Here is a 26983-nt window from a genome sequence, read left to right as displayed (position 1 = left end):
AGACTGTCAGATACTGAGACATCTTGTTAAATGACGGTGTACTCTCAAAGTGTGATAGTTACCCACTATGTAATATTGTTCAATTGCTAACATTGTACATTAATGCAGCTGAATAGTATTGATGTCAGCCATGGCACACACCATACTTTGAACAAAACATTTTTTTTTCTCAATGTACATACCAGCCACATACCAGCCAACCACAAATACATAAAGAAAGCTTCTACAGAAAAAATTATATACAGCAGAATTATCAGGAACTTCTGCACAATATGTGCAAGAAAAAAGAAAATAGGCTGCAATCTCCAAGCACCCTCTGTCATACTTAGGCCATGGTTGATTTCATGTTCTATAAATGTTGCCTGTATATCCTTTGATATTTATCTGTGCCTTCGCCTTTCTCTGGCTCTTTATTGCCCCCCTCTCCCTCTTCCTCTCCCCCTCACCATATCACCCTGCACTCTTATGCCCCATCCTTTTGCAAGAGCAGGCTCTTGCTACTGTCTGTCTCCTGCATGCTCCACATTCCACAGCTGTAAAATCCAGTCTAACCCTTGCATATAAATGTTTTTGAGAACTAATTGGTTATGAGTTTGACCTGTCAGCATTTGCGTTTGTTTGCTCTAAATTGTAAATAAATTGAATTGTTCCCCATCTAGCCTGCTTCTATCCATCTGATCACTTTTAACAAAAATACCACATAACTACTAACAAATCTAGTGTGACAGCTTGCTGCGATTGTTGGTTGCGCTATAACTGTAAGCATGTAGGGATTTACACAATGAATATGTGTATAATTGAATTTGAGAATAATATGATTCAATAGCAAACTTTTTTGATCTGCAAGGCTTACTCAGTACATTTTGTGACAAAGCAATTATACATTAACATAGTCATGTGAGCAACTGATCAAATGTTCATGTAAATAGTCATATCGTTTGTAAAGTTTAATAGTCATTGGACGATTGTTCCAAAGTGAGTGAGCAAAACTGTAAAATCTGTAAATCAATTATTTATTTATTGATTGCATCTCACTTTAAATAATTCCATCAGTTACATTTTCTGCCTAGCATAAAGAGTAGTGTAGTTTTTGGAGTTGTGTATTCTATTGTATTTTAATTACATTAAATGTTTGTTTTATTGCATCAAAACATTTATTGAGCAATTTAGGTTCACTAACAAAAGTAATAAAAGTAATCTCTGGACTGGATATACAGTATCTGAACTAAGGGCTACCTTGGTCCTTTGATTTGGTTTATCCAGATATTAATCCTGGTGTGAATTGGATATACTATATACTAAAAGTATATTTTAAATGTGATGTTGATTATTAAAGGAAGCATGCACAAACAACATAAAGCTGTACATGAATCATGTCCAGTGAACACCACTTCACTGTTTCCCAACAGGTACAGGATTAGTTATAAGTCTTGCATGAACATCAAAAATGTTCTATGATACACAACTATTTACACAGCTTCATTAATGTTCCTCATACATATGGATTGCAAGAAAAATAAACATATTTGGGCCAGGTTTTCCGTTTATGAAGTTTATTGTCAGCTACTACAGAGAATAAAGTGATTTTGATCCACATGTTTAATTGCTATAAGACAACATTATTTAAATTTGAAAAGAGAAAGAAACAGTTGTCGTGAAAAGCTGACACAAAACAAAGCTGATTTCAAATTTCTATGCCGTCCGATACAGGTTTAGATTCACTTATTGATCTCTGGTTATATTCCAGATTTTATTTTGTAGTAGTAGCAGGTGCTGCAGTAGTAGTAGCAGGTGCTGCAGTAGTAGTAGTAGCAGGTGCTGCAGTAGTAGTAGTAGCAGGTGCTGCAGTAGTAGTAGCAGGTGCTGCAGTAGTAGTAGCAGGTGCTGCAGTAGTAGTAGCAGGTGCTGCAGTAGTAGTAGCAGGTGCTGCAGTAGTAGTAGTAGCAGGTGCTGCAGTAGTAGTTTGTTGGCGGTGGGTAAGTAAGTCCTTGGCCCACTGTGGGATAGTCACCGTAGGTGGCCGGTGTATACGCTTAAAGAAAATCCGAAACATTTGTTGTCAAATATGCATCATACAAATTGAGATTCAGATGAGTTGAATGTTGAGTTGTAGAGGTCTGAGAAAGCACTCACCTCATTGGAATGTGAGCCAGAGTGTGGCCGAGCATGTTTTTTGTGCTCCATGTCCGTCTGTAGAAAATGCACAAGTTACAAGTTTGATATTGCCTACATAGTACTATTACAATAATAGTAATGGTATCAATACATAAAAGCACTGGTATTGATATTGAAAATGGGAATGTAAGACTTACAGGATGAGCCAGAGCGAAGCTCAGGAGGCATCCAAGCACAAATACTACCTTCAGCATGGTTACAGTGATAATGTGTAAGATGGTTTTCAAGGAATATCAGCAAAATCATCCTCAAAAAGATGTACATTCAGTTTTAAGAAATGAAAATCTTCCATTTCCACATTTCAGGGTGTGGCTAATCCTCCACCATGGTTCTTTTGCAAATGTGACCAATTGTCTCAATGGAATTACCTGTATAAATAAAGGTTAAATAAAAATAAATAAGAATATTGATGTTTGACATTACTTTAGACAACACCAACATAGTTTTTAAAAGGTCTGTCCTAAACCATTTAGTTTCTGACTTTGGGAAAGTGGGAAAAAGTGAAAAATTCCCCAAAACTAGATAGATAGATATATAAATATTTTTAATAGATACATAGATACAATACACAGATAGATAGACAGACATAGTTTCAGCAACTTCACTGTTTCCCAACAGCTATGAGATTAGTTGTAAGTCTTGCTTGAACAGTAGACACGTACGTAAACACGTTTAAGGATTATCCCCCAAATACATAATTTCATCACATTTTGAGACAGATATAAAATCAAAACATCTTTGACAGCTGATTGGATGACTAAAGGCATAATCTTATCTTTAAAAAGTGCACCTACAGTCAGGGGCGTATATAGCAAAAAATTCTGGGCCCTGTAGAAAGGTATTCTCAGTGGGCCCCTCCCCACATCCACAACTATTCATTCTAGCATCTTTTTGGGCCCTGACATGAGGGCCCTGGGTACTCAGTCCCCTTTCCACCCCCAGTCCGACGCCCCTGCCTGCAGTTCCTCAGACCAAATTTCCTGGAATATGTACCTGTACCTTTGTTGTTCACTTCACTTGAATTTGAATCATAAATTAATAAGATATAAAAAAAATGTTTTTTTTCCCCTGTGTTTTGCAGATGTGCTTACATAATGTATGTGCTGATACTTATTGCTTCAGTATCTGTCACTTTACTCCAGCTATCAACCTAACCAAGCTTTGACAGCGTTGCTGCAATTTCTGTTGGCAAGTCTTAATACTCCTCGTCCTCCAGCAGGAAAATGAGGCAACAAACTAGCAAACAGAGAAAAGCTGAATTCAAGATATGCTATCTGTTTCTCCTGTTTAGCAATTATTTCTCGAGTGACTCAAAATAAAAAATCATTACTGAAAAATAAATAAATCATCAAGATATGGACTATTTTATTCTTTTGTTTTAATTAAAATTTTTCATAGGCATTTGATCATTCTGCGCCATCTATTTAACACCACAATACGTTATTCTGACAGAACAGCAATATTACATAATGTTACTACATTAGTTATCAAAAACAAATATGTCAAACATCAATATTCTTGTTTATTTATAAGTGTGAAATGTGATGAAATTATGTATTTGGGGGATAATCCTGTTTAAAAACGTGTTTACGTACGTGTATACTGTTCATGCAAGACTTACAACTAATCTCGTAGCTGTTGGGAAACAGTGAAGTTGCTGATCTATCTATCTATCTATCTATCTATCTATCTATCTATCTATCTATCTATCTAGTTTTGGGGAATTTTTCACTTTTCCCCACTTTCCCAGAGTCAGAAAATAAAAAATATGTTTGGTGTTGTCTAAAGTAATGTCAAACATCAATATTCTTATTTATTTTTAGTTAACCTTTATGTATACAGGTAATCTCATTTGGTCACATTTGCAAGAGAGACCTGGTGGAGGATTAGCCACACCTTGAAATGTGGAAATGGAAGATTTCATAATATTTGTTGTTTCCCAACAATACTGAGATGACATCCTCTCCTCTAACTGTATATAAGAAAATCTCCACATTCAGAGCAACACTACAACAACCTCCTCGACCGTCTGCGAGACAATCTGCTGAAATTGTAAAGACTTGAAGGTATTTATATGAATTGTGAAAACTGTGATTTTGCTGATATTTTGAAAAGCTGTTCATCTGAGCATGTCTTTAATATTCCCTTTTCAACAGGTGTGATCACTGTAACCATGCTGAAGATAGTATTTGTGCTTGGATGCCTTCTGAGCTTCGCTCTGGCTCATCCTGTAAGTGTTACGTTCTCATAGTCAATATCAATACCAGTGTTCTTATATGTTGATACCATTACTATTATTGTAATAGTATAATGCAGGCAATATCAAACTTGCAACTTGTGGATTTTTGACAGACGGATATGGAGCACAAACGACTTGCTCGTTCACGCTCTGGCTCACATTCCAATGAGGTGAGTGCTTTCTCAAACCTCTACAACTCAACATCCAACTCATCTGAATCTCAATTTGTATGATGCATTAACAAATGTTTCTGATTTTCTTTAAGCGTATATACTGGCCAGGTATGGTGAATAATCCATCTGTAGCGACTGTCCCACAGTGGTTCCAGGCCATACTTGCCCTCCTCCAACAAACTACTACTGCAGCACCTGCTACTACTACTACTACTACAAAGTAAAATCTGGAATTTTGCTAGAGATCAATAGTGAATGAATTTTGACATCAGTTTTGTTTTGTGTCAGCTTTTCAGAACAACTGTTTCTTTCTCTTTTCAAATTGAAATGATGTTGTCTTATAGTAAGTTCAGTTAAACATGTGGGTCAAAATCACTTTATTCTCTGTAGTAGCTGACAATAAACTTCATGGAAATCATGGACCAAATACAGTGTTGTTTTTTTTACAATCCATATGTATGAGGAACATTAATGAAGCTGTGTAAAAAGTTCAAACTTTTTCAATTGATAAATATATATATATATATATATATAGATAGATAGATAGATAGATAGATAGATAGATAGATAGATAGATAGATAGATAGATAGATAGACAAAGTTTCAACACCATCACTGTTTCCCAACACATTTTAGTGTCCGTCTGACTCTTGTGAGGACTGTGGTCAGAATGAGCCACCACATACATGGTTCGCATTACATTATGTTTAGAGCAAGTTGTAACTTACTGACCATTTAACAGAATAACATCATTTGTGGGAGGCAAAGCTGACTTTCTTCAGTTATTAGTCTGCGTAAAAGTGTAAATCAATATCTATTTATTGATTGCAACTCGCTATAAATAATTGCATCAGTTAAATAGATGATTGTTATCATTAACCTTTAATGCATCAAAACATTTACTGAGCAATTTAGGTTCACTATCCTCTGTTTCTTTATAAAAGTAATCTCTGGCCTGGAGATATCTGAACTCTGAGGGCTACCTTTGTCCTTTTATCTCGTTTCTCCAGATAATTATCCTGGTGTAAATTGGATATACCATTTTTACCTAAGTATATTTTAAATGTGATGTCAATTATTTTAGGAAGCATGCACAAACAACATAAAGCTGTACATGAATCATGTCCAGTGAACATCACTTCATTGTTTCCCAACAGCTACGAGATTAGTTGTAAGTCTTGCATAGACAGTACAACTCACTCTTAGGATTCTCCCCTAGTGCATAATTTCATCACATCTCACTCTTTTGAGACAAATATAAAATCAAAACACCTTTGACAGCTGATTGGATGACTGAGGGCATAATCTTTTCTTCAAAAAGTGCACCTGCAGTTCTTCAGACTGAACTCCTGAACTCTGGATTTTACCTTTATTGTTGACTTCACTCTTGATTTTGAAGCATCAATTAATAAGCTATACAGTATAGGGATGCACGATATGAGGAAAATATGCGATATGCAATAAGGTTGTTGAATATCGCGATAACGATATTACTTGCTGTAAGTGACCATAGTTTAAGAGACTTTTATTTTGAAATCACACGGAACAGGGGTAAGCTGTGAAAAAGGATAAGGAAACAGATTTCAATGCACGAAAAAACTTTTGTTATATGCTATGTTATATTGTTATCGCTCTTTTGAGTAAACATACACCACATGTACTATATGGCATACAAACTCAACATTTTCCTCACCGTTTTACTTGAAGCTGACGTGCATGTCCTCTTTTCAGATTACCTTTCGAACGTATATGCTCGTGTTTAAGTCTGTCGTGAACTATCTGCAAGGGGCTAATGGACAGCTGGGTAGACTGCTAGTTTTTGCACCCTTGGAAAGTGGAGCGAGGTATGAAATCTTTAAGTAACATTTTCAGTTATTCAAGTGAACTTTGTAATGCAAGGTGTTAAATGATATTTGCAATGTTTCTTAGGTTAGGAGTTTGTGAATACGGGTCAGCAACTTGTGAATTTAATGTGAACATTGGCTTTATTGTAGCCTATTGTATTTGCATATGAGCATATTCTTCATTTGTCATTTGAGCATCCAGTTAATATTTTGCATAAACCCATGCACTTTATTTGTAGTTTATTTACTTTATTTGTATTATATCCTTTTAGTTTCACAGTGCTGGAAGAGCGGCAATAAACGTTATTGCACCTATTTTCAAGACTCCTCGTCATTTTGGTTCCAAGGGCTGCTACACTTGCGATAAATTAACCAATATTAAAATGCACTCAGTTCTGCCTTTCTGTTGCTTTCATTATTCTTCTAAAATTCAACAAATTGCTTGTTGAATTTAAAACAAATAAAAGGAAATCATTTCTAAAAAAATTGATTGAATAAATTGAACATTGAATTGACAATAACAGGCACCACTAAAAAATAATGACAGTAAAGTGCAGTTGTCTACTGATATTGTCTTTCAACTAACAACAAATCTCTTAGTGGGGTGCCCAGATAGCTCAGTTGGTGGAGGGAGCGCCCATATGTGGAGGTTTACTTCTCGACGCAGCGGGCCCGGATTTGACTTCGAATTGTGGCCCTTTGTTGCATGTCATTCCCCCCTCTCTCTCTCCCTTTCATGTCTTCATCTGTCCTGTTGAAAATAAAAATTCCCCAAAAATAATCTTTAAAAAAAAATAAAAAAATCTCGTAGTGTCTAGTGCGATATGTCGCAACCTTTCGCGATATGTATATTGCGCCAGTTGATGTCGCGATGACGATAAAAAAACAATATATTGTGCAGCCCTAATACAGTATAATAATAAAAAAACGTTGCTATGTTTTCCAGATGAGCCAATTAATGCTTCAGTATCCGTCACTTTACTGTAGCTGTCAACTTAACCAAACCTTGACAGTGTTGGGGGTTTAAAATGAGAGGGCCAATGGCCCCTTTTTTATTTTCTACCCCTCTGCTTCCGGCACTCTTGGTTGGACCGCACCCATCTTCGAACTCTGCCTTCATATTGATCTCAACCACACACCTCTAAAGTTTTGTGACTGCATCTTGCACGGTTGTGGCGCTGTCACGGTGACAAAATCGGTCCGCAGACAGAAATGTAAACACCCAAGTACTCATATCCGCCTCGGTGGTAGTTAAAGTCGCTACAGCAGTAGATTTCTCCAGGACCACATTTTGACATACATACAGACTCACAAGGTGAAAACAATGTGCTGCTGTCGCAGCTAGTAACAAAGTACAGCAGACTTTTCTATGGACGTCAGTGGAGTCTGGGCCTAGGCCTTTGTAGGGCCATAAGCTGGGTCTGATGTACTTGACCTGGAAAAACTATTTGTGTTTGGTACAGAATGATACATTAATATACACTGAAGTTAAATAAAAATAACAAAAACAGAAATAGCAATAGAGACGGAAGTCACACGCATTTTGTAAGATCCCCATCAAATCCCAAACTGTGCAACAGTGAGCTGGCCGAAATAAAACACTTCCCTCTGACTTCAAAACTGAATGCTACAAAGATGACTCACACAGAAACAAACACTAAAAACAATTATGAATACACCAGTGTTAAGTATAGTAAACATTAAAGCCCTAACCATCAATTACACAATTATAATTACAGTTATTATCATTATTATTGTTATTATATATATAATTATTATTATTATTATTATTATTATTATATGTATAATGATATTTTAATATCACAGCTATTTTTATAATTATTATTATTAAGTATTTGTTATTATGATAATTGCTGATACCAACAGGTAATTAATACATCTGTTTTACATTTACATTTTATTTCATACTGTTGCTGGGTGATTTTGACTGAATTTGAAGACATTTTGACAAATTGTTTATTTAGATTTGAATTCAAATGTTTAATACATTTTTCAACAATTAAACAAAAATGTAACTGGATCACTGAATTAAAGTGCAGTTTTTCACTCCAGTAAAAGTTTCATAATGTGGTGTCACATCATACAATATTACTACTGCATCTCCTTTCTGTAGTGTGCACTGTATCTTTTGTAATGTAGTCTGTAAAAGTGAATATGTACTTAGCAGCTCAGTCTGTAGGGACTTGGCTTGGGAACCGGGGGTGTAGATGGTTCAAGTACCATTATGGACCAAGTATGGACTGTGCACTCGTAGCTGGAGCCAGGTTTCCCTTGAGCAAGACACCGAACCCACAACTGTGCATTTAATGGGCTTTAATCTGACATCTCTCTATTTGTGCATGTACAAGGTCCTGTTTTTACCTTTATTGTTGACTTCACTCTTGGCCTGTGTGTAATGTGTGTAATGTATAACAGCAACAGAGTGTAAAAATGTAATTTCTTCGTGCAGGACTAATAAAGTGTGTCTTCTTCTACTTAGATTAACTTTTGTAACTACCATTCATCTTCTTTCTCTGGAATGCATTTGATGGGTGTGTAGCTGTCTAGATGATTTATTGCTTTTAATTAGTTGAAATGGCGGCATGCCGGTAACAAAAAAAAAAGTTTGTTTTCATGAGGTGCTCTCAAAACATCTGTGATTGGCTGAAAGAAACTGTATATGCCAACACTGAAGACTGGTTCTGCACTTACGTTAATGAATCAAAGAGCGAAACATTCAGAAAGGTAAGGACAGATTCTACATGAAGTAACACTAAAAACATGGCCAAGATGGGATATTTGCATTCATCAGTGATTTTCATTTGACAATTGGATTGTTTTTCTTTCTTTTTTTTTAGATGAAGGCATTTGGAATAAAGGCTGTTGCTCTTGTTATGGTGATTGCGCTCGTCTCCAGCTCTTTGGTAAGTCAGTCTATATACTCTACCAAAATTTACAACAAGGACGAACTCTGGAATTCTCAGTGTTTATTCTAAAACGTTTAGAGTTTAATTTTTGTGCTTCATTTTAAAGGCTAAACCTACCCATGTCATTGAGAAGCGCTCAGATAAGGAGGTCAGTATTTAGTTTGGATATAATCATGTAAATCACATAGTATTTTCTGACTTTAAACTGCCATTTTCTAATCAACTATGAAAGGAAAAATAGAGATAAAATTGAAATGTATATGATTCTTCTACACCTTCTTGATTCAACCCTGTACAGACCAACAACAACAGCAACAGCAACGCCCCATCCTTGGCCCGTGTTACTGAGGTGCTCATGATCCTGAAGTACCTCAAGGACTTGACTCACCAAAATACTGCAACTGCAAAACCATGATGTGATCATGCTCTGATTAAATAACTTGCTGGTTTAATACAAATGAAATCAATAAAGAGCCAAAGCTGTTCATTTCCTCTTGGTCTTTATTTCTAAGAATATCTAGTTGTACAAAAAGTGGGAGAAAGATTAAATACACTTTGTTTGGAGTCTGACAAAACATTTTTAGTAGCAACAGTTATCTTACCGGAATAAAACATGTTTTAATTTACAAACCATGTTTTGGTATTCTGTAACTGTGTGCATGTTGGTCTGATCCCCATAGCTTCATGAAGGAAACAACACTGCCACCAAGCAACTGTTAAAGTTACTGCTACCACACAGTGTTCAAGCATAGACAAGAATTGCCATAGCAACCCCACAACAGGGAATACTTTTAGCAAAAGTGCAATACAGTAATGACTCAGGCTTGTGTCTGACCCTGGGAGATTCTACCTGGAAATTCAGTGAGAAGAAAAACATAAAAATGCCCTAAAATTACCTTTTTAAACTTTTGTTTGATTTCATGGATTACATGCACACTGCTTAAATCACACATTCACATATATTTGTTCATAGTTCAAAGTGATGCATTGATACTCTCTGTTGCAGTTTAACACAGTAACACAGTATTAACCAAATCTGTCCCCTGCTTTATGAGGCTTTTCTAAACTGTGTCAGCAGCTGTTTCTGGTGTTGTACTGCAATTTGTTGGGTTTTCTTGATCTCCATATCACACCAGGGATGAAAACACAATCATTTGAATTTGTATGGGTTGATTTAGCAAAAGAACACAAAGTGGCACTTTAACAGATCCCTTTTCTCTGTGATCTTATTTCAAAGCAACCTCATAGGCAGTGGGAAGCTGCACATTGTCAACTGTTTGTCATATGAGTTAAGCAATAAGCAATATTCTGGTAGAGACACACATTTATCAACACCAGGAGCAACAGTGATTGAAATAAAGCACTAAAGACATGGGTAGTGACACGAACAGGTGTGCCCATAATAGGTGAACAGAAAAAGGAAACTTAGAGAAAGTCAAATTGTTCTAAAAAAAAAAAAAAGAGACTGAAAGACAACATGTACATTGTTTTTATGTAGAAGAGATCTCTGGAAAATACTGTACAAAAACAACACATTTAAAAACAAATTACCAACTCCTTCTAACATAGAAACTCTTTAACCAGATTTCAATGTTACCCAGTGTTATTTAATTACACCAAATGAGAAATTGTAGATGTCTTCTGCATAATTTTATACAAATCGCCCAGTAATTTCACGTGACATAACATTTGTAATCTTTGGGATTTCCACAATAATTACATTTGTACTTCAGTTATTTTGTGCAAAGCTTGGCTGTGCGTAATGACTGAAAAGGCAATAATTTCCCTAGATGTATCTTCATATATGTCTGCAGACATTGTGGGACTCCTGCATTACTAAACATAACAAGCCTGTCAGGAAATGACACATCATAAAACCTGTTGCCAAGATGATAATTTTATGAGCTGCTTGTCAATGATGTGTTACTCTGATTTTTACCTGATTCATTTTGCTTTTGCCCCTAAGGGCTAAAGTCTCTGTTTCTTGATGTATATTCTGAAGTCTCCCGTAGTAGATGTTAGAGTCTCTGTTTTTGTGATTTCTTCCCAATGGAAAATTAAATGATTAAAGGAACAAAGGACAAATAAATTTTTCTAAATGTAGCTATACAATAAAAAACAGTAATCTTTGGCGCCTGGTTAGCTCACCTTGTAGAGTAGGTGCCCATATATAGAGGTTTACTCCTCAATGCAGTGACCGTGGGTTCGACTCTGACCTGCAGCCCTTTGCTGAATGTCATTCCCCTTCTCTCTCCACTTTCAAGTCTAAACTGTCCTATACAAATAAAGGCCAAAGAATAATCTAAAATATATATATATATATATATACATTACAAAGCCCTTTTAAGCCCTTTTTATTGTTTTATCTTGTCAGTGTGAAATAGTACAAACAGGAGGAGGGGAAGCAGAGGGAAATAAATAAATAAATAGAGAAATAAATGATACTAATACTAATAAAATAATAATGTTGATGAGTAAATTCAATACCATATTTTTGGGGGTTTCTTGTTGTTTGAGGGGACCCAGCCCTCATCCATATCCGTCCGTATAATTATCTAACTACTTTTAAAAATGTTTAGCCTGTAGTCAGGTCTTTGAAATAGTAATTTCCCTTGGTAGCCTAATCAGAGCAGATAGAAAAGATTATAAAATTTATGTTTATTCATTTGCAAGAAAACACAGAGCATGATGATGGACCCTGTGAAGCATGAATAGTTTAATATCAGTGTTGGTCTTCACACTTTTGCCCATCATTGGGAAATAAAACCTTTTGAAATCTCTAGACAGTCAGAGATATAATCTCTGGATGACACTTGCAACAGGTCGTATAATTTAATGACTGCTATATAGGAAATAAAAGCGGTCAACCCTGAGTAAACAAGATGATTACAGTATTTGGAAAAGGATTGAGCAAGTATTGTTTTGCAAGTGGAAATATAGCTCTGGGCAACATATAGCTTATTACTGTTTTGCAAGTGCAGAGTGCTTCAACAGCTTATCAATCAACCCCTACTTTGACAGCAAATATTTAAAATTCTTTTCTAAATATAACTGTTAGAGCTTGTAACTGTAATATTCTCCATTTATCTCAGAATTCAAATGTTTTCTTCAAACAAAAGAAGGGGAAGTGTGTGTGTGTGTGTGTGTGTGTGTGTGTGCATGTGCATGTGCATGTGCATGTGTGTGTGTGTGTGTGTGTGTGCATGTGCATGTGTGTGTGTGTGTGTGTGTGTGTGTGTGTGTGTATGTGATTAGCTGTACCATTAGGTCAAAATACTTTAAGTCTATGAGGATTATAAACAGGATGTGGACCTTTAATGTTACAAAAGCGCAGTCTAGTCGGGTAATGAAATTGTGTTCACGCCTATTTTGGTTTTGGCTGCCATGAGACCGACCACATCTGACATGAAGTAACACACCTTACAGTGCAAGAGCATTGTGGACACACCGAGGCTGTTTAAAAGCTAATGGAGTTTCCTGGAGGGACCAGCTTGAAGGTAGCAAACACAGACTTACTATTTCATTTATTATTTAACTGCTTACACTCTACTGTGGCACAGAGGCAGCTCTAACTGTCAAGATGAAGTTCTTTCTTCTGGTGATTTTCTGCTTGATCAATTACCCTGTAGCTGTAAGTACCAACAAATTAATACATATGTTTTTCTTGCTACAGTCTTTATGATTTTTTTTTAGCTAAAATGAAAAACAAACCAGTATTTAATTGAATGTTTTTTGCAGAATTGTCATCATCATAGCAGCAGTGATTCAGACAGCGATGAGGTAAGAAAGAATTCTCATCACTATAGCAGTGAGTCTGACAGTGATGAGGTAAGCATTCAATATTCAAATAATGTATCAACTATAGTGACTTTATAGCAAAATAACTATAGACTGACAGAATATTTGATTGTGTTTATTTTGTCTTGCTACAGAGAGGCAATCGTCGCACGTGGTTTGTTCCCAAGCGGTTTCCTCCTTGGCCTTCTATCCCTTTCTGGACATTTCCTGGTCTGTGGCCGCAGCCACCACCAGCTCCTGTCCCACCTCCACCACCTCCACCTCCCCCCTCCCCCTCCACCTCCACCTCCCCTCCCCCTCCCCTCCCCCTTCCCCTCCCCTCCACCTCCACCTCCACCTCCACCTCCACCTCCCACTCCAGCACCAAACCCAACCACAACCCGCAGCCCAAGCCCAACCCCCGGCCCGCAGCCCCCCCAGACCACAGTTGTTGTTGTTACCACCACGAGCCCACGAGGAGACAACAGATGACCTGTACTGATCTAAGAGCAGCGATAACAGATTGAGTTACTCAGAGATATTGAAATGCATGAAAGTGTTTGTGTGTGTGTATTTGCATTTGTATATATATATATATATATATATATGTGTGTGTGTTGGTAGTATTTCACCATGATGAGGCCATGTGTGAACCAGATTTTTCTGACTTTTGTTTTGTCGGCATGTTTTCACATTTCAGTATTGGTTCAGCAACCTTTCCACAGTCTCATGTATTTTTCTGCTGAGTCCTTTCCTGAACTTTTCATATAACTTAATGTGTTACCCTCTTTTTTATGCCATAGTCTATATAAAATCCTAGTGAAATGTAGTTTTGTATAGTGATTTTGAACATGTACATTTTGATACGGGATGTCATTATGACTTTTGTTGGAGGTTGGTCTCATGATGGAGGTGGAGTATAGTGTGGGTGGATGCTGATGACACGCTGCTGTAATATCCACTCAGTGTGCGCACACATCACCATCCCTGGATCAACAGCTTAAGAAAGGGATGAATGCTGAGCCTATAATATCTGACTCTTTGCTTCATCAGTGAAGTCTGTCACACTGTACTTTTATCATGACTCAGCCCATTCATCGCAATGCACTGCACTGTCAACTCTTTGCTGGATTTATTCACAGAAACCTTACTGTACAACTGCATTACCATTCTGACAAATATGTACCTGTTTATCCATAACCCTTCTTCAATTTATTCTAAGTTCTTTTTCAAACTGTGGGTTTTGCACAGCTTCTCATTATGAATGTAATCTTTTGTCCCAGTTTATGTTCATCAATGTCAATTTAATTTTGTTAAATAATGTAAACCAGCCAACAGGCAGGGGGTGGTCAATACAATACAAAATCATGCACTGAATTATGACTTTTGATTTTATGATTTGTATTTGGGTTATAGAAACATAAAATAAAACAGGTCACATTTATGTAGTAAAACTCATATTAATAGTGTCTGTTTGTCTGTCAGGTTTTTACTTACTGTATTTCAATCAGGAGAGACTTTGTTGCAGATATGCAGATATTTATTGTACATATGCATAATATGAAATGTACAGAGTCTTTGGGGATTAGACTCCATCGTTAAAAATATTTTAAAGGGGTAGAGAAGCCAGACATATTCCCCCCGATGGAGCCTAGACACTGGTGATGGTGGAGAAGGAACCCGAAGACCTAACGAAGGAGCTGTCTGCCGGAAGGGGACTCAGGGTGCCGTGGTTGACGATGACCAGAGGTGGAAGGGGAGGAGGAGGGTTGCCAGAAAAGACAGCTGATAACAAGGAGGAAGAGATAGTGGTGATTGAAGTTATTTAGAAGTCTTCCTGAAAGAATTCCTACAACCCAATATGATTAAATCATGGAAATCAGAAGAAATATCATGTGTTGAGAACCTCACTATAATAAAAACAAATTATGCTCTGGAGTTCTTAATGTTGATGCTGTGTGGATGTTACACTCGATAACAGATTACTTCTGTTATCTCCCTAAAATAAACCCTTTGCTGTTTCAGTTGAGACGGGGAATTTTATTAATCTTTTTAACCAAATCTGGCAAGTATAGCTTACCCTAAGCAAGTTTTAATGTGGTACCACTTAGTTGATTAATAATTTGGTAACCATACATGCTGCAACCAAGACTCATTTAAAATGTAAAGCACTTAAACTCATTTTTTTGTAAATTTAATTAAAATTCTGTCAGAAGTATAGCCAGATTCATATTTTTTTAAATAATTGAATGCAGAAATATTGTGTAAGACTTTAATGATCCCTAAAGGTGAAATCACTCTACAGCAGTACAAGAAACAGTCTGAAGAGGTAGGAAACCGATGAGGAGCTCTAAGGTAAATTACATTCAAAAGCTATATACATGATGTACAATATATCCCAGGCCATGTATGTAACATCACTTGAGCATTGTATAGGAAGCAAATATACAAGTGCAGATGTAAAGAGTATTCATAATATTGTATTCTAAATCAATACTGAACAATATCAAATAACAGTGATTCCGATTTCTGGCATTTGCAAAAGGCATAGTAGTCAGGTGGGTTTTATACTAAGTCAAGCATCAGAGGGAGTGTGTGTCTATCTATTACTGTTGACCATGTAATAGTTACCTGTCCAGCGTGTCAACTTGCTTCACCGTGCAAGCTGGGATGGACACCCGAAACACCTGTATTAGCTAGAAGATATCCTTTTCTGCCTACAATACTAAATCCTCTAGCTGTTACAGTATGCACAGCTATTCTGGGATGAAATGTAGATCCTTGACTGACATTTAAAAGCCTCTAGCTTTAGTCTGCCACCTTGTGCACTTGTGTATTCTTGCAACCCCTGATTGTGTCCATCTGAAAAGACATTGCCTACAGTAAATGTTCAAACACACCACTTACTGACAACGCTATAGGTTCACTCAGTCTTCTGTGTCTGGCTTTCAGGAGTGGCGTCGTATACCAGTGTATACCAGCATAAGTATTCAGAACAAAATTCTATAATGATATTATGTAAAATCCTGGGCATTAAGATATGTTTCATTGATTATGTTGTGTGTTGCATTCATCTAGCCTATTTATTTAAATGTCTACTTTAAGTGCTCTTTAAATGGCCACTTGTGGATTTAGCAGCTTTAGTTATACGTCATACTTTTCTACCATTTCCTTATTAATCTTTTTTTCTTGGTTTCGTTGCACATATTTTGTTTGACCATAATTACATAAGTTAGACACTGACGCACCAGCCTCACTTACAGCTGCTCTGAGTAACAGGAAAACCGCAAATCCTGGGTTCTTATGTGTTTGATTATTCATTTCTGTAGACATTACAGCACCATAATTGAAGGAAAACAGGCAGTTTGGGGCATTTAATGGATTTTCTTTGGCTTCCACCTCATTGCTTCATTCACACAGAAGATTAGGTTGAATTTGTCTGTTTTTTCTGTCTTGTGATTGGTTGTTTCACTTTGTGAGCAGTGCATAAGTCAATGTCCCCTCGCGTAGTGTTTCAAGTGCTCTAAGTGGACACTCCCTCCAAACGTTCATTGACCTTGTGGGAACCATTGTGTTTTTGGAAATGATTATCTTAATACTATTATCATGTTTTACCATAGTGTCTGCAGTACCAGTAAGTAGGCTCATTTATGGACCATATTTTAAAAAACAACATCTGAAATGTTGTTTCCTGAGTTTGAACATGTGTGAGTCAAATGCAAATCTGTTGTGACAATGATAATTTGGGGATTTTTCATTTATATTTTCAGGTCCGTCCGGATGTTCTTCGTCCCCTGCTTTCACAAGGAGGAGCCACTCAAGCTCAAAGAGTTGTTGAAGCCACAAACCAGCAACCTGATACTCAGACACCGGCCCCACTTTGCCCTAATGTGGAGCAACCACAGTCTGGGGTCCAGCAGCAGCCAGGGCCCCAGGCTGGCCCACAGTTTCTGCCACCCACACAACACCACACCTGGCTTCCACTAGGGGGCAGTCCAATGATCATCCCTCAGCAGCCGAATGTCTACGGATCTCAGCCTTCTAACCAGCCGACACTCCCACAGCAGCCTCTGGTAGGGCATGAAGAGAAAAAACATCTGGAGAAAAATGTGCAGCAAACTAAATATGATTAACAATATATTTGTTGTCTATTATTTTCTTAATTACAACAATACAATAAATCCCAGAGATTCTGTTCAGTGAATTAGAATGCAACAAATGTAAACCTTTCTTTTTTCTTCAGATTTTCCCGCCTTATACATACTTTCCTGTTTTCTCATCTCCCCATAGGAATCAACTGGTAAGATGTAATTTTTTTTATTATAGTATAGTATAGTGTTTTCTGAGTCTTCTCATGCACTCCAAACAGCATGTACTGCTCTGTACTGAACTAAAGACTGTAGATGCAAGAATATTTTCCAACCACAACCCATCTTAAACGATTTCACCTGGGGGGTCTTTAACATATTTCTACTGTGCAAGTTTTGTGCTGTCATTATGTACTGTATAGGAAACCTGAAACAGCCATAACAGACAGTGTTGTTGGAAAAAAAGACATCTGTACTTTGCCTCAATCTCACACTTGATTTATGGCTCAGAGATGGAAACTTTAGATGCTGCTTTGCTTTGAACATGTTTTTCTGCCACAAGTGATATTGTAATTGTGATACTTTGTATATAATTGTCTGATGTTTGATGAGTAGGAGACGGTTTGAAGTGCAATTTTGTCTTGTCTCAGTGCAGAAACTGGTGAAATAAATGTCATTTTCTGTCCTCCAGTTCCCCCAATATGGATTCCCGATGATTCTTGAATCACCTTTTCCACAAACTCCAGAAAATCAACCTCCAAACAGTCCGCTGTTACCTGCAGAAACACCTTCTGGAGCTGCTATAGGAGATGCAGCTCAGACAGGGCAGCAGCAACAACAGGTGTCTACTCTTATAAACTTGGGCAGAGTCGGACAGCAGTGCTCATATAATAAAATAGATAACATATTCTACTTCAAAAAGTTGCCAAACTTAAGGCAAAGTAAATCCTGCATTATACTCAGTCTGATTTTCATCCACAGAATCCTCAAATTGTATATATGCTCCAGCAACCCAAGGTAAATGCAAAATAAACTCTGTAAACTTAGATATAATCATAATTATTGCCCAGTCTGGTTTTATAATATTCTTTCTGAATGTGTTTTATTTGACATTTGCTGTCATTGTTTACTAGAGCTCTCTGCTTGGCAGTCTAAGCTCTGAGGAATTTCAGGTAAGACAGCCAAGATTTTTTTCTGTCTCTCAGCTTGTTTAAACATTGTACTCAGTGAACCCAGTGATCCCATTGAGGATCCAATTGTTCCCCCTCCTGGGCCTCTTACAGTACCTTTCCTCTCTTCTGTGTTTCAGATGGCAGCTAAATTGGGCCAGCTAGATGTTTACCTGAACACTGTGCTCACAAACCCACCTGCAGGAGCCGTTCAGCACATGATCAGGGCCGCGGGGCTCGCAAACCCTGAGCAGAAAGGCATCGTCCCAACTGTTGGGACCTCTTTACGTGGAGTCGTGCAGACACAAGGACCGGCCAGCTCTGGACCACAGCCAAACACTAATGGCCTCCCTGCAGGTTTGAAGAGACCAGCGCAAGAGGCAGCCACTGTCCAAACATCTGTTCAACCCAAACTGCAACCCACTCAAGGAAACCTAGTCTGAGACTGCAGCCACCGGCAGAGATAACTTGAAAAAAATGTTTTTCTTTTTAATAGTTAGAATAATAAAGAGCGAACATGAATTATTTCAACCTGCGTCTCTATTGCTGTTTTTTTTTTCTTTTTAGGATTGTAGTCTTAAACCTGCATTCACTGATGTTTTTGGCCAGTTTGGAGTACTAAAAACAAGCTGTCAACAAAATATTATCTATTATATCATCTTTTAAGTTGATATGGTACACGTGTTCAAAGAGAGGAGTCTTGTTTGTGTCCATCTGATCAATAAAATTGATTGATTTTCTTAGCAACACCCTGATTGTGTGTCACAAATTTAAAACTACAGCAGTTTTTGCTATAAACACAAGAAAACACATATTTTCCATTTGTGCATAGCATGTCCTTTTTTGGTCTTTACATTTAAATTGTGTTTCATAAAGTTGAGTAGTTCTCACACATACTGTATGTTTGAAACTAGTAACCCATCCTATTTAAGAATTACAATTAAACTCAACATGCCTTGAATAGTTCTTACTCAGTTTTTCTCACAATTTCTGGATTTTGGCCAAAGTGCAGCAATTTGTTTCAAGCTCTCACCAATTGACTGAAGCCACCAAATCAGTCTATTTTTCGCAAAAGGTGAATGAGTGGAGTCAAAATGAGGAAGTTCTTAATAGGCCTCAAACATGTTGTGATTGTCATGAAGAAATTAGAAAAATTGTACAACTGTAAAATAATCATAACATTCATCATCAAATTATAATCAGCATTAATAGGTTTTAGAATCACCAACTAAATTAAATAAATCTATTACAGCTACAATATATAATGTTAGTTTCAAAAGCTTTACTTTACACCATCTGGATACATTTGACTCCTAATCAAATGCAACCCTGATGCTGCAAGGGTTCACCTAATACAACAGATCAGTGAGGAACTGAATGTGATTGATGTGCGTCTTGAGCCAAAAATGTGTCACAAGATTTCTCACAGATATATGGCCGCCAATTTTGTCATCATAAAAACAGAAAATCCTTGGCCTGCCGCCAACACCTGTCCTAGATTTGCTCGTCCTTAATTCTGTCAGCAAATAAATAGGAGTAAATCTCTCTGCAGTGATCACAACCGTCCTCAACAATCCTTCAGTACTCTTCTGTTGCCGGATAGGAAAGGTAATGTATACAACTAATATATGACGGGATATCATAAAATAACAATTTATTTAAATGCTCTTTCTGACTGACTATTGTCAAATCTAATAACAAAAAAAATTAAAAATCTCTTTGACAGCTTCATTGGAAATGAAATTCATCCTGCTTGCTGCCTGCATCCTTGGGGTGGCTGTCTGTGCCCCAGTAAGGAAGACAACCTCTATTCCTAAAATATTTATCCTTCTTATTTCTCTCTCATTTATGTTTTAGCACTTCATAATGTAAATATTTGACAGAACTATCTTACCCCAAGGTCCATGTAGCTTTTTCGGAGCCTTCACGTAATTGTTATCAGCAGATGCCGTTTTATCAATTGTCCTGGAATTGCAGATGTTCAGACTTCCACTTTTTTCTGAGCACTTTAAGGACTTCTTCTGCATGATGGCTGTTGACAATGTTGTCAGTGAATAATACTGCATTTATCAATAAGTCTAAATAATTGATTTTACACTGATCTGCATCCCATTGATTGTGCAGTATTTTCTCATCTTTTTCACAGACGGAGATATTCATGGAGTTTGACATCCATCACGCTCCGGCTGAGGTACAGTAAGACACAGCTCAGATCAACTGGTGTAAACTATGACATACACACAACAACCACAGTAAAAGACACATTTTCAAACATCACTGAATAAGCTCTGCACACAGGTCTGCTATTATGTGTTCACCACTGATGGTAATGTCTATAGCTGAGCCTGTTGATGGCTCTTTTACTTGTACTTGGACTTTTTTTTTCTAACAATCTACACTCATCTAAAGGTTAAAATGATCTTCTTCTAAACATGATCTTCTTCGTAGGCAGCCCAGGCTATTCCTGCTGGAGTGCCACTTAAAAGTCTAGATGTTGTAAGAGCAAATATATATTGTTTACACCATTTTGTATGAATTGTATTTAATAGTCACTCTTTTATTTGATAATCTGGACAATTTTCATTTCCAGCTGCTCCCGGTTGATGCCCAGAGGCAGCCTGTTGGGGGACCTGTGAGTGACATAGCTTGATTTGTGTGTGTGCATATATATATATATATAGTATCTACTTTGCAGACAATATTTAAGATGCAATAAAGCCCTACACTGCCATCTGAATGAAAAATATTTAATAGTATATACAGTCCAAACATATTTAAGTGCATGTGTGTGCCTGCATGTGTTTTCATTGAAAGGTCCGTGGCTTCATCAAGCAGGAGATCCTCGAGCCAAACGGTAGAGACACCAAGGATGTGGTAAGTGCCTGCAGATTTTCATTTCTCTGACAGAAGTTGTGTGAGATTTAATTGAACTAATTATGTCTTGTCTTTGTTATCTGCTATAGTTCATCCCTTTTGGTTTTGATACTGCTGTAGCACCCCCTGTTGCTGCTGCCGACCCTGTTGCTCCTGCAGCCCCAGTAGATCCTGCAGCTCCTGTTGCTCCTGCTGCTCCTGTAGCTCCGGTTGCTCCTATTGCTCCTGTTGCTCCTGCAGCTCCCGTTGCTCCTGCTGCTCCTGCTGCTCCTGCTGCTCCAGCTGCCCCTATTGTACCCATCCTTGCTGCTAGTGTCCCTGTAAGAATAACTTCAGATTTTTATTTTGAGCCATATAAGTGTATTAAAGAATCATTAAGACTTGGTGACTGTCAGCTCTGGACCATATACATGGTTTGAGGGATTTTAATGTACGATAATAGCTTTAAATGACTGCAGCAGTTAGGAAACTGAATTGAATTAAAGTGGTGATGAGTGCAACGGGTTCATTCTCATAAATCAGTATTGCGTCAGAGAAACTATTTCTGCTGAGGTGTTGAGAAACATCCACTCATCAGCAGACAATCCTCACTTCATTTCAGGCTGCCAAACCCAGCGGAGATGATGATGATGATGACGATGACTAAACAAACAAAGATCCGAGTCAGCAGGATAGGAATAGGTAGGAGCAGGACAGGTACACATGCACACAAAATACACATTACATATTTACAAGGCACGAGTGTGCTGTATTACTGCATAATTCAGAACGTTAGGTTTTAACAATATCATTTATTAAACAAAATCGAAAAACAAAAAGTGTCTTTGAATACTTTACTACTGAAAAGTTTTTTCATCACAAGAACAGTTAAAATGTACATGCTTCGCTTCCCACTTTAGGTGACCACTGCAATAAGACCAGCAGCCTACCCCGCTGAAAGACGACCATCCAACACTGCTGTTTCCCAAAGTATGAAAATATAGTGCAATGCTTTTGAAAAATAAATGGTGGTATGTTTTCTTATGAAATAAATGGTTCTCTGCAGTTGGTGCAATGCTTTTCTGTGGGGAAAAAAGTGGCAAAAGAGTTATAACAATAAAAATTGGTACTGCTCTGCAATGAAATATGAGTGTGTTTTTAATCCCAGTTTTAAGTCAATGCATGCTGCTGTTTCCTCGAATAAATTTGCTATGCTTTGTAATAATTAAAAATGGTTCTTTGCTTCAAATAATGTACATATGAAAGATTAGATTTTGAAATAAGATTATTATACAATCATGTAATGTTACTTTGTAAATCAGCTTTTTGACTAATTTCTACATGTTGCAAGTTACAACTACAAACAGGCAGACATTAGCATATGAAGTTCACGCAAACTAACACAATAGGGAAGTTTTACTCTTTTTCAGATTGTTTAAATGCAAAATTTCTTTTACTAATTCTAGCTTATGACAATACAGTCATACCCTCAGTTGCCTGGATAGACTCTTCTCTGTGAAGCTGTTCTGCTCTGCTGTGATGCATGATTTGGAAAAACAATTAACATGCAAGCAACTGGAAAACAAGCAATATTACATTTCATATAACAATCACATAAGTAATAGACATAATAATGAAGATTCAGATGTTTATGCTACAATGTGGCACATAACTTATAAAACTGTTGTGATAGCAGAATGAGGAGAAGGCAGTGGGAAGGTGCACACTGCTTTAGACATTGTAATCAAGCAGTCTGCTATTACACAGAAAGTGGATTTGACCACTGGTCATTTAGCAAAGCTGAAGACTAGACACCTGTTCTGCACCTAGTGATTTGGTCATATCACTCCCATCGGCTGTGATTGGCTTTCAGGTGAGCTGGGGCCCTATAAAAGACAAAGTAACTCTGTAGAAGATACGATCAACTGGCATCATCTCCCACATCTACATTCATCATCCTCTCTAGACGGTGAGTATTGAAGAACTTCAACATATTATCATAAATCTTTTTCTAATAGGTAGCCAAAAATCCAGTATGACTCTGATTTTTGTAAATGTAATGATGAATTGTGTTTGTAGGACTTGGATAATCAGCAAAAATGAAATTGGCAATCCTGTGCCTCTCTCTGGCTAGCATGGCTTCCGCTGCACCTGTAAGTTTTAAAAACACAGACAAAGGTTGCTCGACTTCATTTTCTAAATGCAGGTAAAGATCAAATGTTTCCTTGTATCTCACTATTTCTGTTTTTGCTTTCATTTTCAGTCCATCTTTCATTACCTGCCTCATTACGGTGTTTCCAGACAGCAGGTTCCGTCCTCACAGGTAATCATGCATATTGTGTGTGCTGTTTAACTTCTGTGTCAAAGATTGCTAATATGCAAAAGAAAGCAATAATATATAGTACACTATTGAGCAAAGGTTCCTTGTGATATGAAGCACAGCAGAAATATTGATATGTGGAGATGACTGTCTACTGATAATTTTCCATCCATTCAGATGAGGAATCCCTTTGCAGCTGGTCAGTCTCTTCCAAACCCTGGAATAGCTGGCGCTTACAGTGTGGAACTTGTATGTCAAATTCTTTCTCATCTCATAGGCTTTCATTTCACTGAGATTTGTTTTTTATGCTCTAGCTGTGATTGTGACAAATGCTTACAGTACACTTATGTTTATTTCTGTTTTTCTTTCCTAAGATTTATCCTCAGAGCTATGGTGTAGCTGGATCAAACCCTGCACAGGTAAGAACATGCACATTTTATGGTAAAAACATCACCTAACTGCTCACTACTTTTCATTGATTTTTCTTTTTTTTCTGCTGCGGCCCTTTTCCTCCCAGGGTTTCATCAAATACTCCATTCCTCAGCCACCAGGCAGACAGAGTGTGGAAGTCGTAAGTGATGTTTTTTCCCCCCTTTTCAGATTAATAGACGCTATTGGGACTGAAAACACTTCAATTATGCTTGTAGAAGCATGTTTGATACAATAAACAACTTGTTGGAACCAAATGTATTGATATTTTTGTGCTCTTGTATTTTTAAACTTGCAGTACTACCCCTATGACTTCTCCCAGCAAAGGGTAAACATTTTAAACTTTGATATATTATACGTGCATAATGTAAATATGAAATTACTTTTACAGTATATTGTTTTGCATGGTACAGTACTAAATGAGGGTTTGTGCTTTTGTTCCAGATAATGACAAACATCCCTCCTATGACAAACGTCCCTCACATGTCAAATGTGAGACTTATTTATTTGAAATTATGCCTTTTACTGTTTCTTTTCATATTTTTCATACATCACATTTTACTCACCTCTTTAATTTTTCTTTTTACAGGTGCTACCATTTGAATATCCCCCTCAAAATGTTCCCCAAATCCAAATTGTGAGGGAAAAGAAAGTATATATAGAGAGAGTCTCAATATACTTTGATTATGTTACTTTGATTCATTCTAAGCATTTCTTCACTTCTGAAGTTTCACTTTTCTATTTTCAGTTTCCCTCATTTGATGCCAATCCTCTTCCATCCCAGGATCCTCTGCAGTCTCTCCAGCAGGACCAGCCCACGCAGACAAGCCAGGTATACTTTGCAATCTATATATGACTTTAATATATTGCTTTATTAGTTTAATAACAGCTGTACTGCAAATCAACACACATATTGAGTGACTATCAATATGAATATATAGCAAATGTCATCTGTAGACTGAGTTTGTGAAAGTAACAATATTTGTTTTAAATTGCTTATTTGTTTTTGCAGATGCCGGCGAAGGTGTGAAGTAGAGAAGCATGAAAATGAGGCAAAACTATTCCTTTCTCCTTTACATTCAGACATCTGCAATAGAACAAATTATGTTAAATGAGTGAATCTGTTTCTGTAACATGTGGATGTGCTTACTTAAGTTAAGATAACATGCTAAGATGATCATACAATAGCCACTTTTTATTAGAAATATTGTTCCGATAGTAACTAAATCAATACAAGGTCAATGAAACTTTACTTTATAGCCTTCATAGATTTTCACTATTTTTGTGTTAATCAAGTACTTTGTAATGCTGTATATATACAGTATATATAACAGATGTGCTGCATATGTTTAGTAACTCATTTGAACTTTTTCATAAATGTAGTTTTCCTTAAGAATTAAAAGTTTTCAAGCAATTTTTGAGTTTCTGTGTTTGATCTAAAAGTATCAATTGGTATTGTTAGTATGTGGTGAAGTGATACATACACAGCTGTAGGGCTGCAAGTAAATATTATTTAAATAATTGGTCATTCTGCTGATTGTTGTATCAATTATCATTATTAATGAATTTTTGTTCTAAAGAAATTCCAACGGTCCAACGGTCCAAAACCCAAAGACTTTTAGTTTAAAATGATATAAAACAGAGAAAAGCAGCAAAAACCTCACAGTTGAATAGATGAAATGATCCAATATGTTTGCTTGAAAAATAACTTAAACAATCAAAATGGTTGCTAATTAATTTTCTGTTGATCAACCAATTGCTGTGTGGACTAATTGTGTCAGCTTTACACATCTGAAGTCAGCCGAAAACCATCTTCTGCTTTTTTTCTGTTGTGTATATCTGTGACCTCCCAGGCAGCCATTGGATCCATTCAGTTAACTACAGTATATGGTACAAGACTCAACATGCAGGAACGTGTAAGAGATAATTCATCGTTTACAGTGGATATATCTTCTCAACAGTGTTGGGAGTAACGGCGTTTAAGTATAACGGTGTTACTAACGGCGTTATTTTTTCAGTAACGGAGAAATCTAATTAATTACTTTTCCCATCGTTGCAACGCCGTTATCGTTACTGAGAATATACCGTTGCGCGTTACTTGGTTGAATGAAGCGCGAGGTGTCAGGCTTTGGCTACACACCAGCTGCACGCTCTGACTATCACTAACACAAGACAGCAACAATGGCGACGAGCCAGGGAAATTCAAAGGTAGCGTTCTTGAACTGGAAGTACCGGCACTACTTCTCCCTCATTGAAATTAAAGGCAAGAATGTTTATGTAACATGCACGCTATGCCCAGGAAAAAAGACTTTATCCACGTCTGCCTCAAGCAACTCAAATCTTATGAAGCACCTCACATCAACACATGCTAACACGACACTTGTTGCTGCTGCTAACACAACCCCAAGCCCAAATGCAGCTAGGGTGAGCTCCAGCGAAGGAGACGGAGCCACTCTGTTAAAACAAGCAACGCTCGATTTTTCGGGTCAGCAACAGGTGATACTATATATAGTATATATATTTTTATTCCTCAATCAGTTAATATAAACATCTTTGACGTTAAAGATGTTATAGAACGTAATAGCGTTATAGAACATAAAAAATAACGTCACAGTTACTTATCTGAGTAACTAATGACTTTTACAATGTGGTAACTGAGTTACTAACTCAATTACTTTTTGGGAGACGTAATTTGTAACTGCAACTAATTACTTTTTTAAAGTAAGATGACCAACACTGCTTGTCAATGTTAATAAGCTTTAAAATATGGGGTATGGGCACTGGCTGCCAAACACCATTGAATTATTGACCTATATTTTCAGAAACATCAAGCTCAGAAGGTAATCAGTATGCTGGATATAAAATACTGAAATGTGGCTTTGCAAATGTTTTTGTACTAAGGAAAGGACTGCATTCAACACATTTATTAGACCTCAAGGATACACACAATGGGCCCTATTTTAACGATCTGAAACGCAAGTATGTAAGT

General features: G+C 37.1%; 4 protein-coding genes and 2 long non-coding RNA genes across 8 annotated transcripts; 5 read left to right on the top strand and 1 right to left on the bottom strand.

The window, feature by feature from the left end:
- Nucleotides 1-1339: 1339 nt before the first annotated feature.
- LOC120562384 (integumentary mucin C.1-like) lies at nt 1340-2379 on the bottom strand. Of its 2 annotated transcripts, none has more exons than XM_039806098.1 (3): nt 2313-2379; nt 2134-2190; nt 1340-2032 (listed from the first exon to the last, which is right to left on the bottom strand). In XM_039806098.1, the coding sequence occupies exons 1-3, from the start codon at nt 2367-2369 to the stop codon at nt 1751-1753; spliced, it is 396 nt and encodes a 131-aa protein (XP_039662032.1). In that variant the 5' UTR covers nt 2370-2379; the 3' UTR covers nt 1340-1750. The 2 variants fall into 2 exon arrangements, with proteins under 2 accessions (XP_039662032.1, XP_039662039.1); XM_039806105.1 differs by having other exon boundaries at nt 1341-1996; nt 2313-2375.
- A 1791-nt stretch (nt 2380-4170) lies between these two features.
- LOC120562378 lies at nt 4171-5014 on the top strand. The gene is made up of 4 exons (XR_005639769.1): nt 4171-4241; nt 4332-4405; nt 4528-4584; nt 4680-5014. It is a non-coding gene; the product is annotated as an uncharacterized LOC120562378 (long non-coding RNA).
- A 7840-nt stretch (nt 5015-12854) lies between these two features.
- LOC120562373 lies at nt 12855-13410 on the top strand. Its single transcript, XR_005639767.1, has 3 exons — nt 12855-12989; nt 13097-13138; nt 13291-13410. It is a non-coding gene; the product is annotated as an uncharacterized LOC120562373 (long non-coding RNA).
- A 3259-nt stretch (nt 13411-16669) lies between these two features.
- Nucleotides 16670-18923, top strand: LOC120562360 (gamma-gliadin-like). The gene is made up of 7 exons (XM_039806079.1): nt 16670-16769; nt 16906-17208; nt 17379-17435; nt 17915-18064; nt 18205-18240; nt 18357-18395; nt 18533-18923. The coding sequence occupies exons 1-7, from the start codon at nt 16719-16721 to the stop codon at nt 18833-18835; spliced, it is 939 nt and encodes a 312-aa protein (XP_039662013.1). The 5' UTR covers nt 16670-16718; the 3' UTR covers nt 18836-18923.
- A 995-nt stretch (nt 18924-19918) lies between these two features.
- On the top strand, nt 19919-22390 carry scpp7 (secretory calcium-binding phosphoprotein 7). Its single transcript, XM_039806069.1, has 9 exons — nt 19919-20000; nt 20119-20183; nt 20539-20583; nt 20841-20888; nt 20983-21024; nt 21207-21266; nt 21356-21586; nt 21868-21947; nt 22166-22390. Exons 2-8 carry the CDS (start codon nt 20130-20132, stop codon nt 21910-21912), a joined length of 525 nt encoding a protein of 174 aa, XP_039662003.1. The 5' UTR covers nt 19919-20000; nt 20119-20129; the 3' UTR covers nt 21913-21947; nt 22166-22390.
- A 754-nt stretch (nt 22391-23144) lies between these two features.
- Nucleotides 23145-25391, top strand: scpp5 (secretory calcium-binding phosphoprotein 5). 2 transcript variants are annotated; one of them, XM_039806061.1, is made up of 11 exons: nt 23145-23214; nt 23325-23398; nt 23509-23568; nt 23743-23814; nt 23940-23984; nt 24083-24136; nt 24293-24322; nt 24439-24486; nt 24584-24631; nt 24743-24826; nt 25007-25391. In XM_039806061.1, exons 2-11 carry the CDS (start codon nt 23345-23347, stop codon nt 25022-25024), a joined length of 513 nt encoding a protein of 170 aa, XP_039661995.1. In that variant the 5' UTR covers nt 23145-23214; nt 23325-23344; the 3' UTR covers nt 25025-25391. The 2 variants fall into 2 exon arrangements, with proteins under 2 accessions (XP_039661995.1, XP_039661985.1); XM_039806051.1 differs by having other exon boundaries at nt 24068-24136.
- The last annotated feature ends 1592 nt before the right edge of the window (nt 25392-26983 follow it).

The sequence above is a fragment of the Perca fluviatilis genome, chromosome 1 (assembly GCF_010015445.1).
Source record: "Perca fluviatilis chromosome 1, GENO_Pfluv_1.0, whole genome shotgun sequence".
In the NCBI taxonomy this organism is placed as follows: Eukaryota; Metazoa; Chordata; class Actinopteri; order Perciformes; family Percidae; genus Perca; species Perca fluviatilis.
This window is presented reverse-complemented; position numbering and strand designations above follow the sequence as displayed.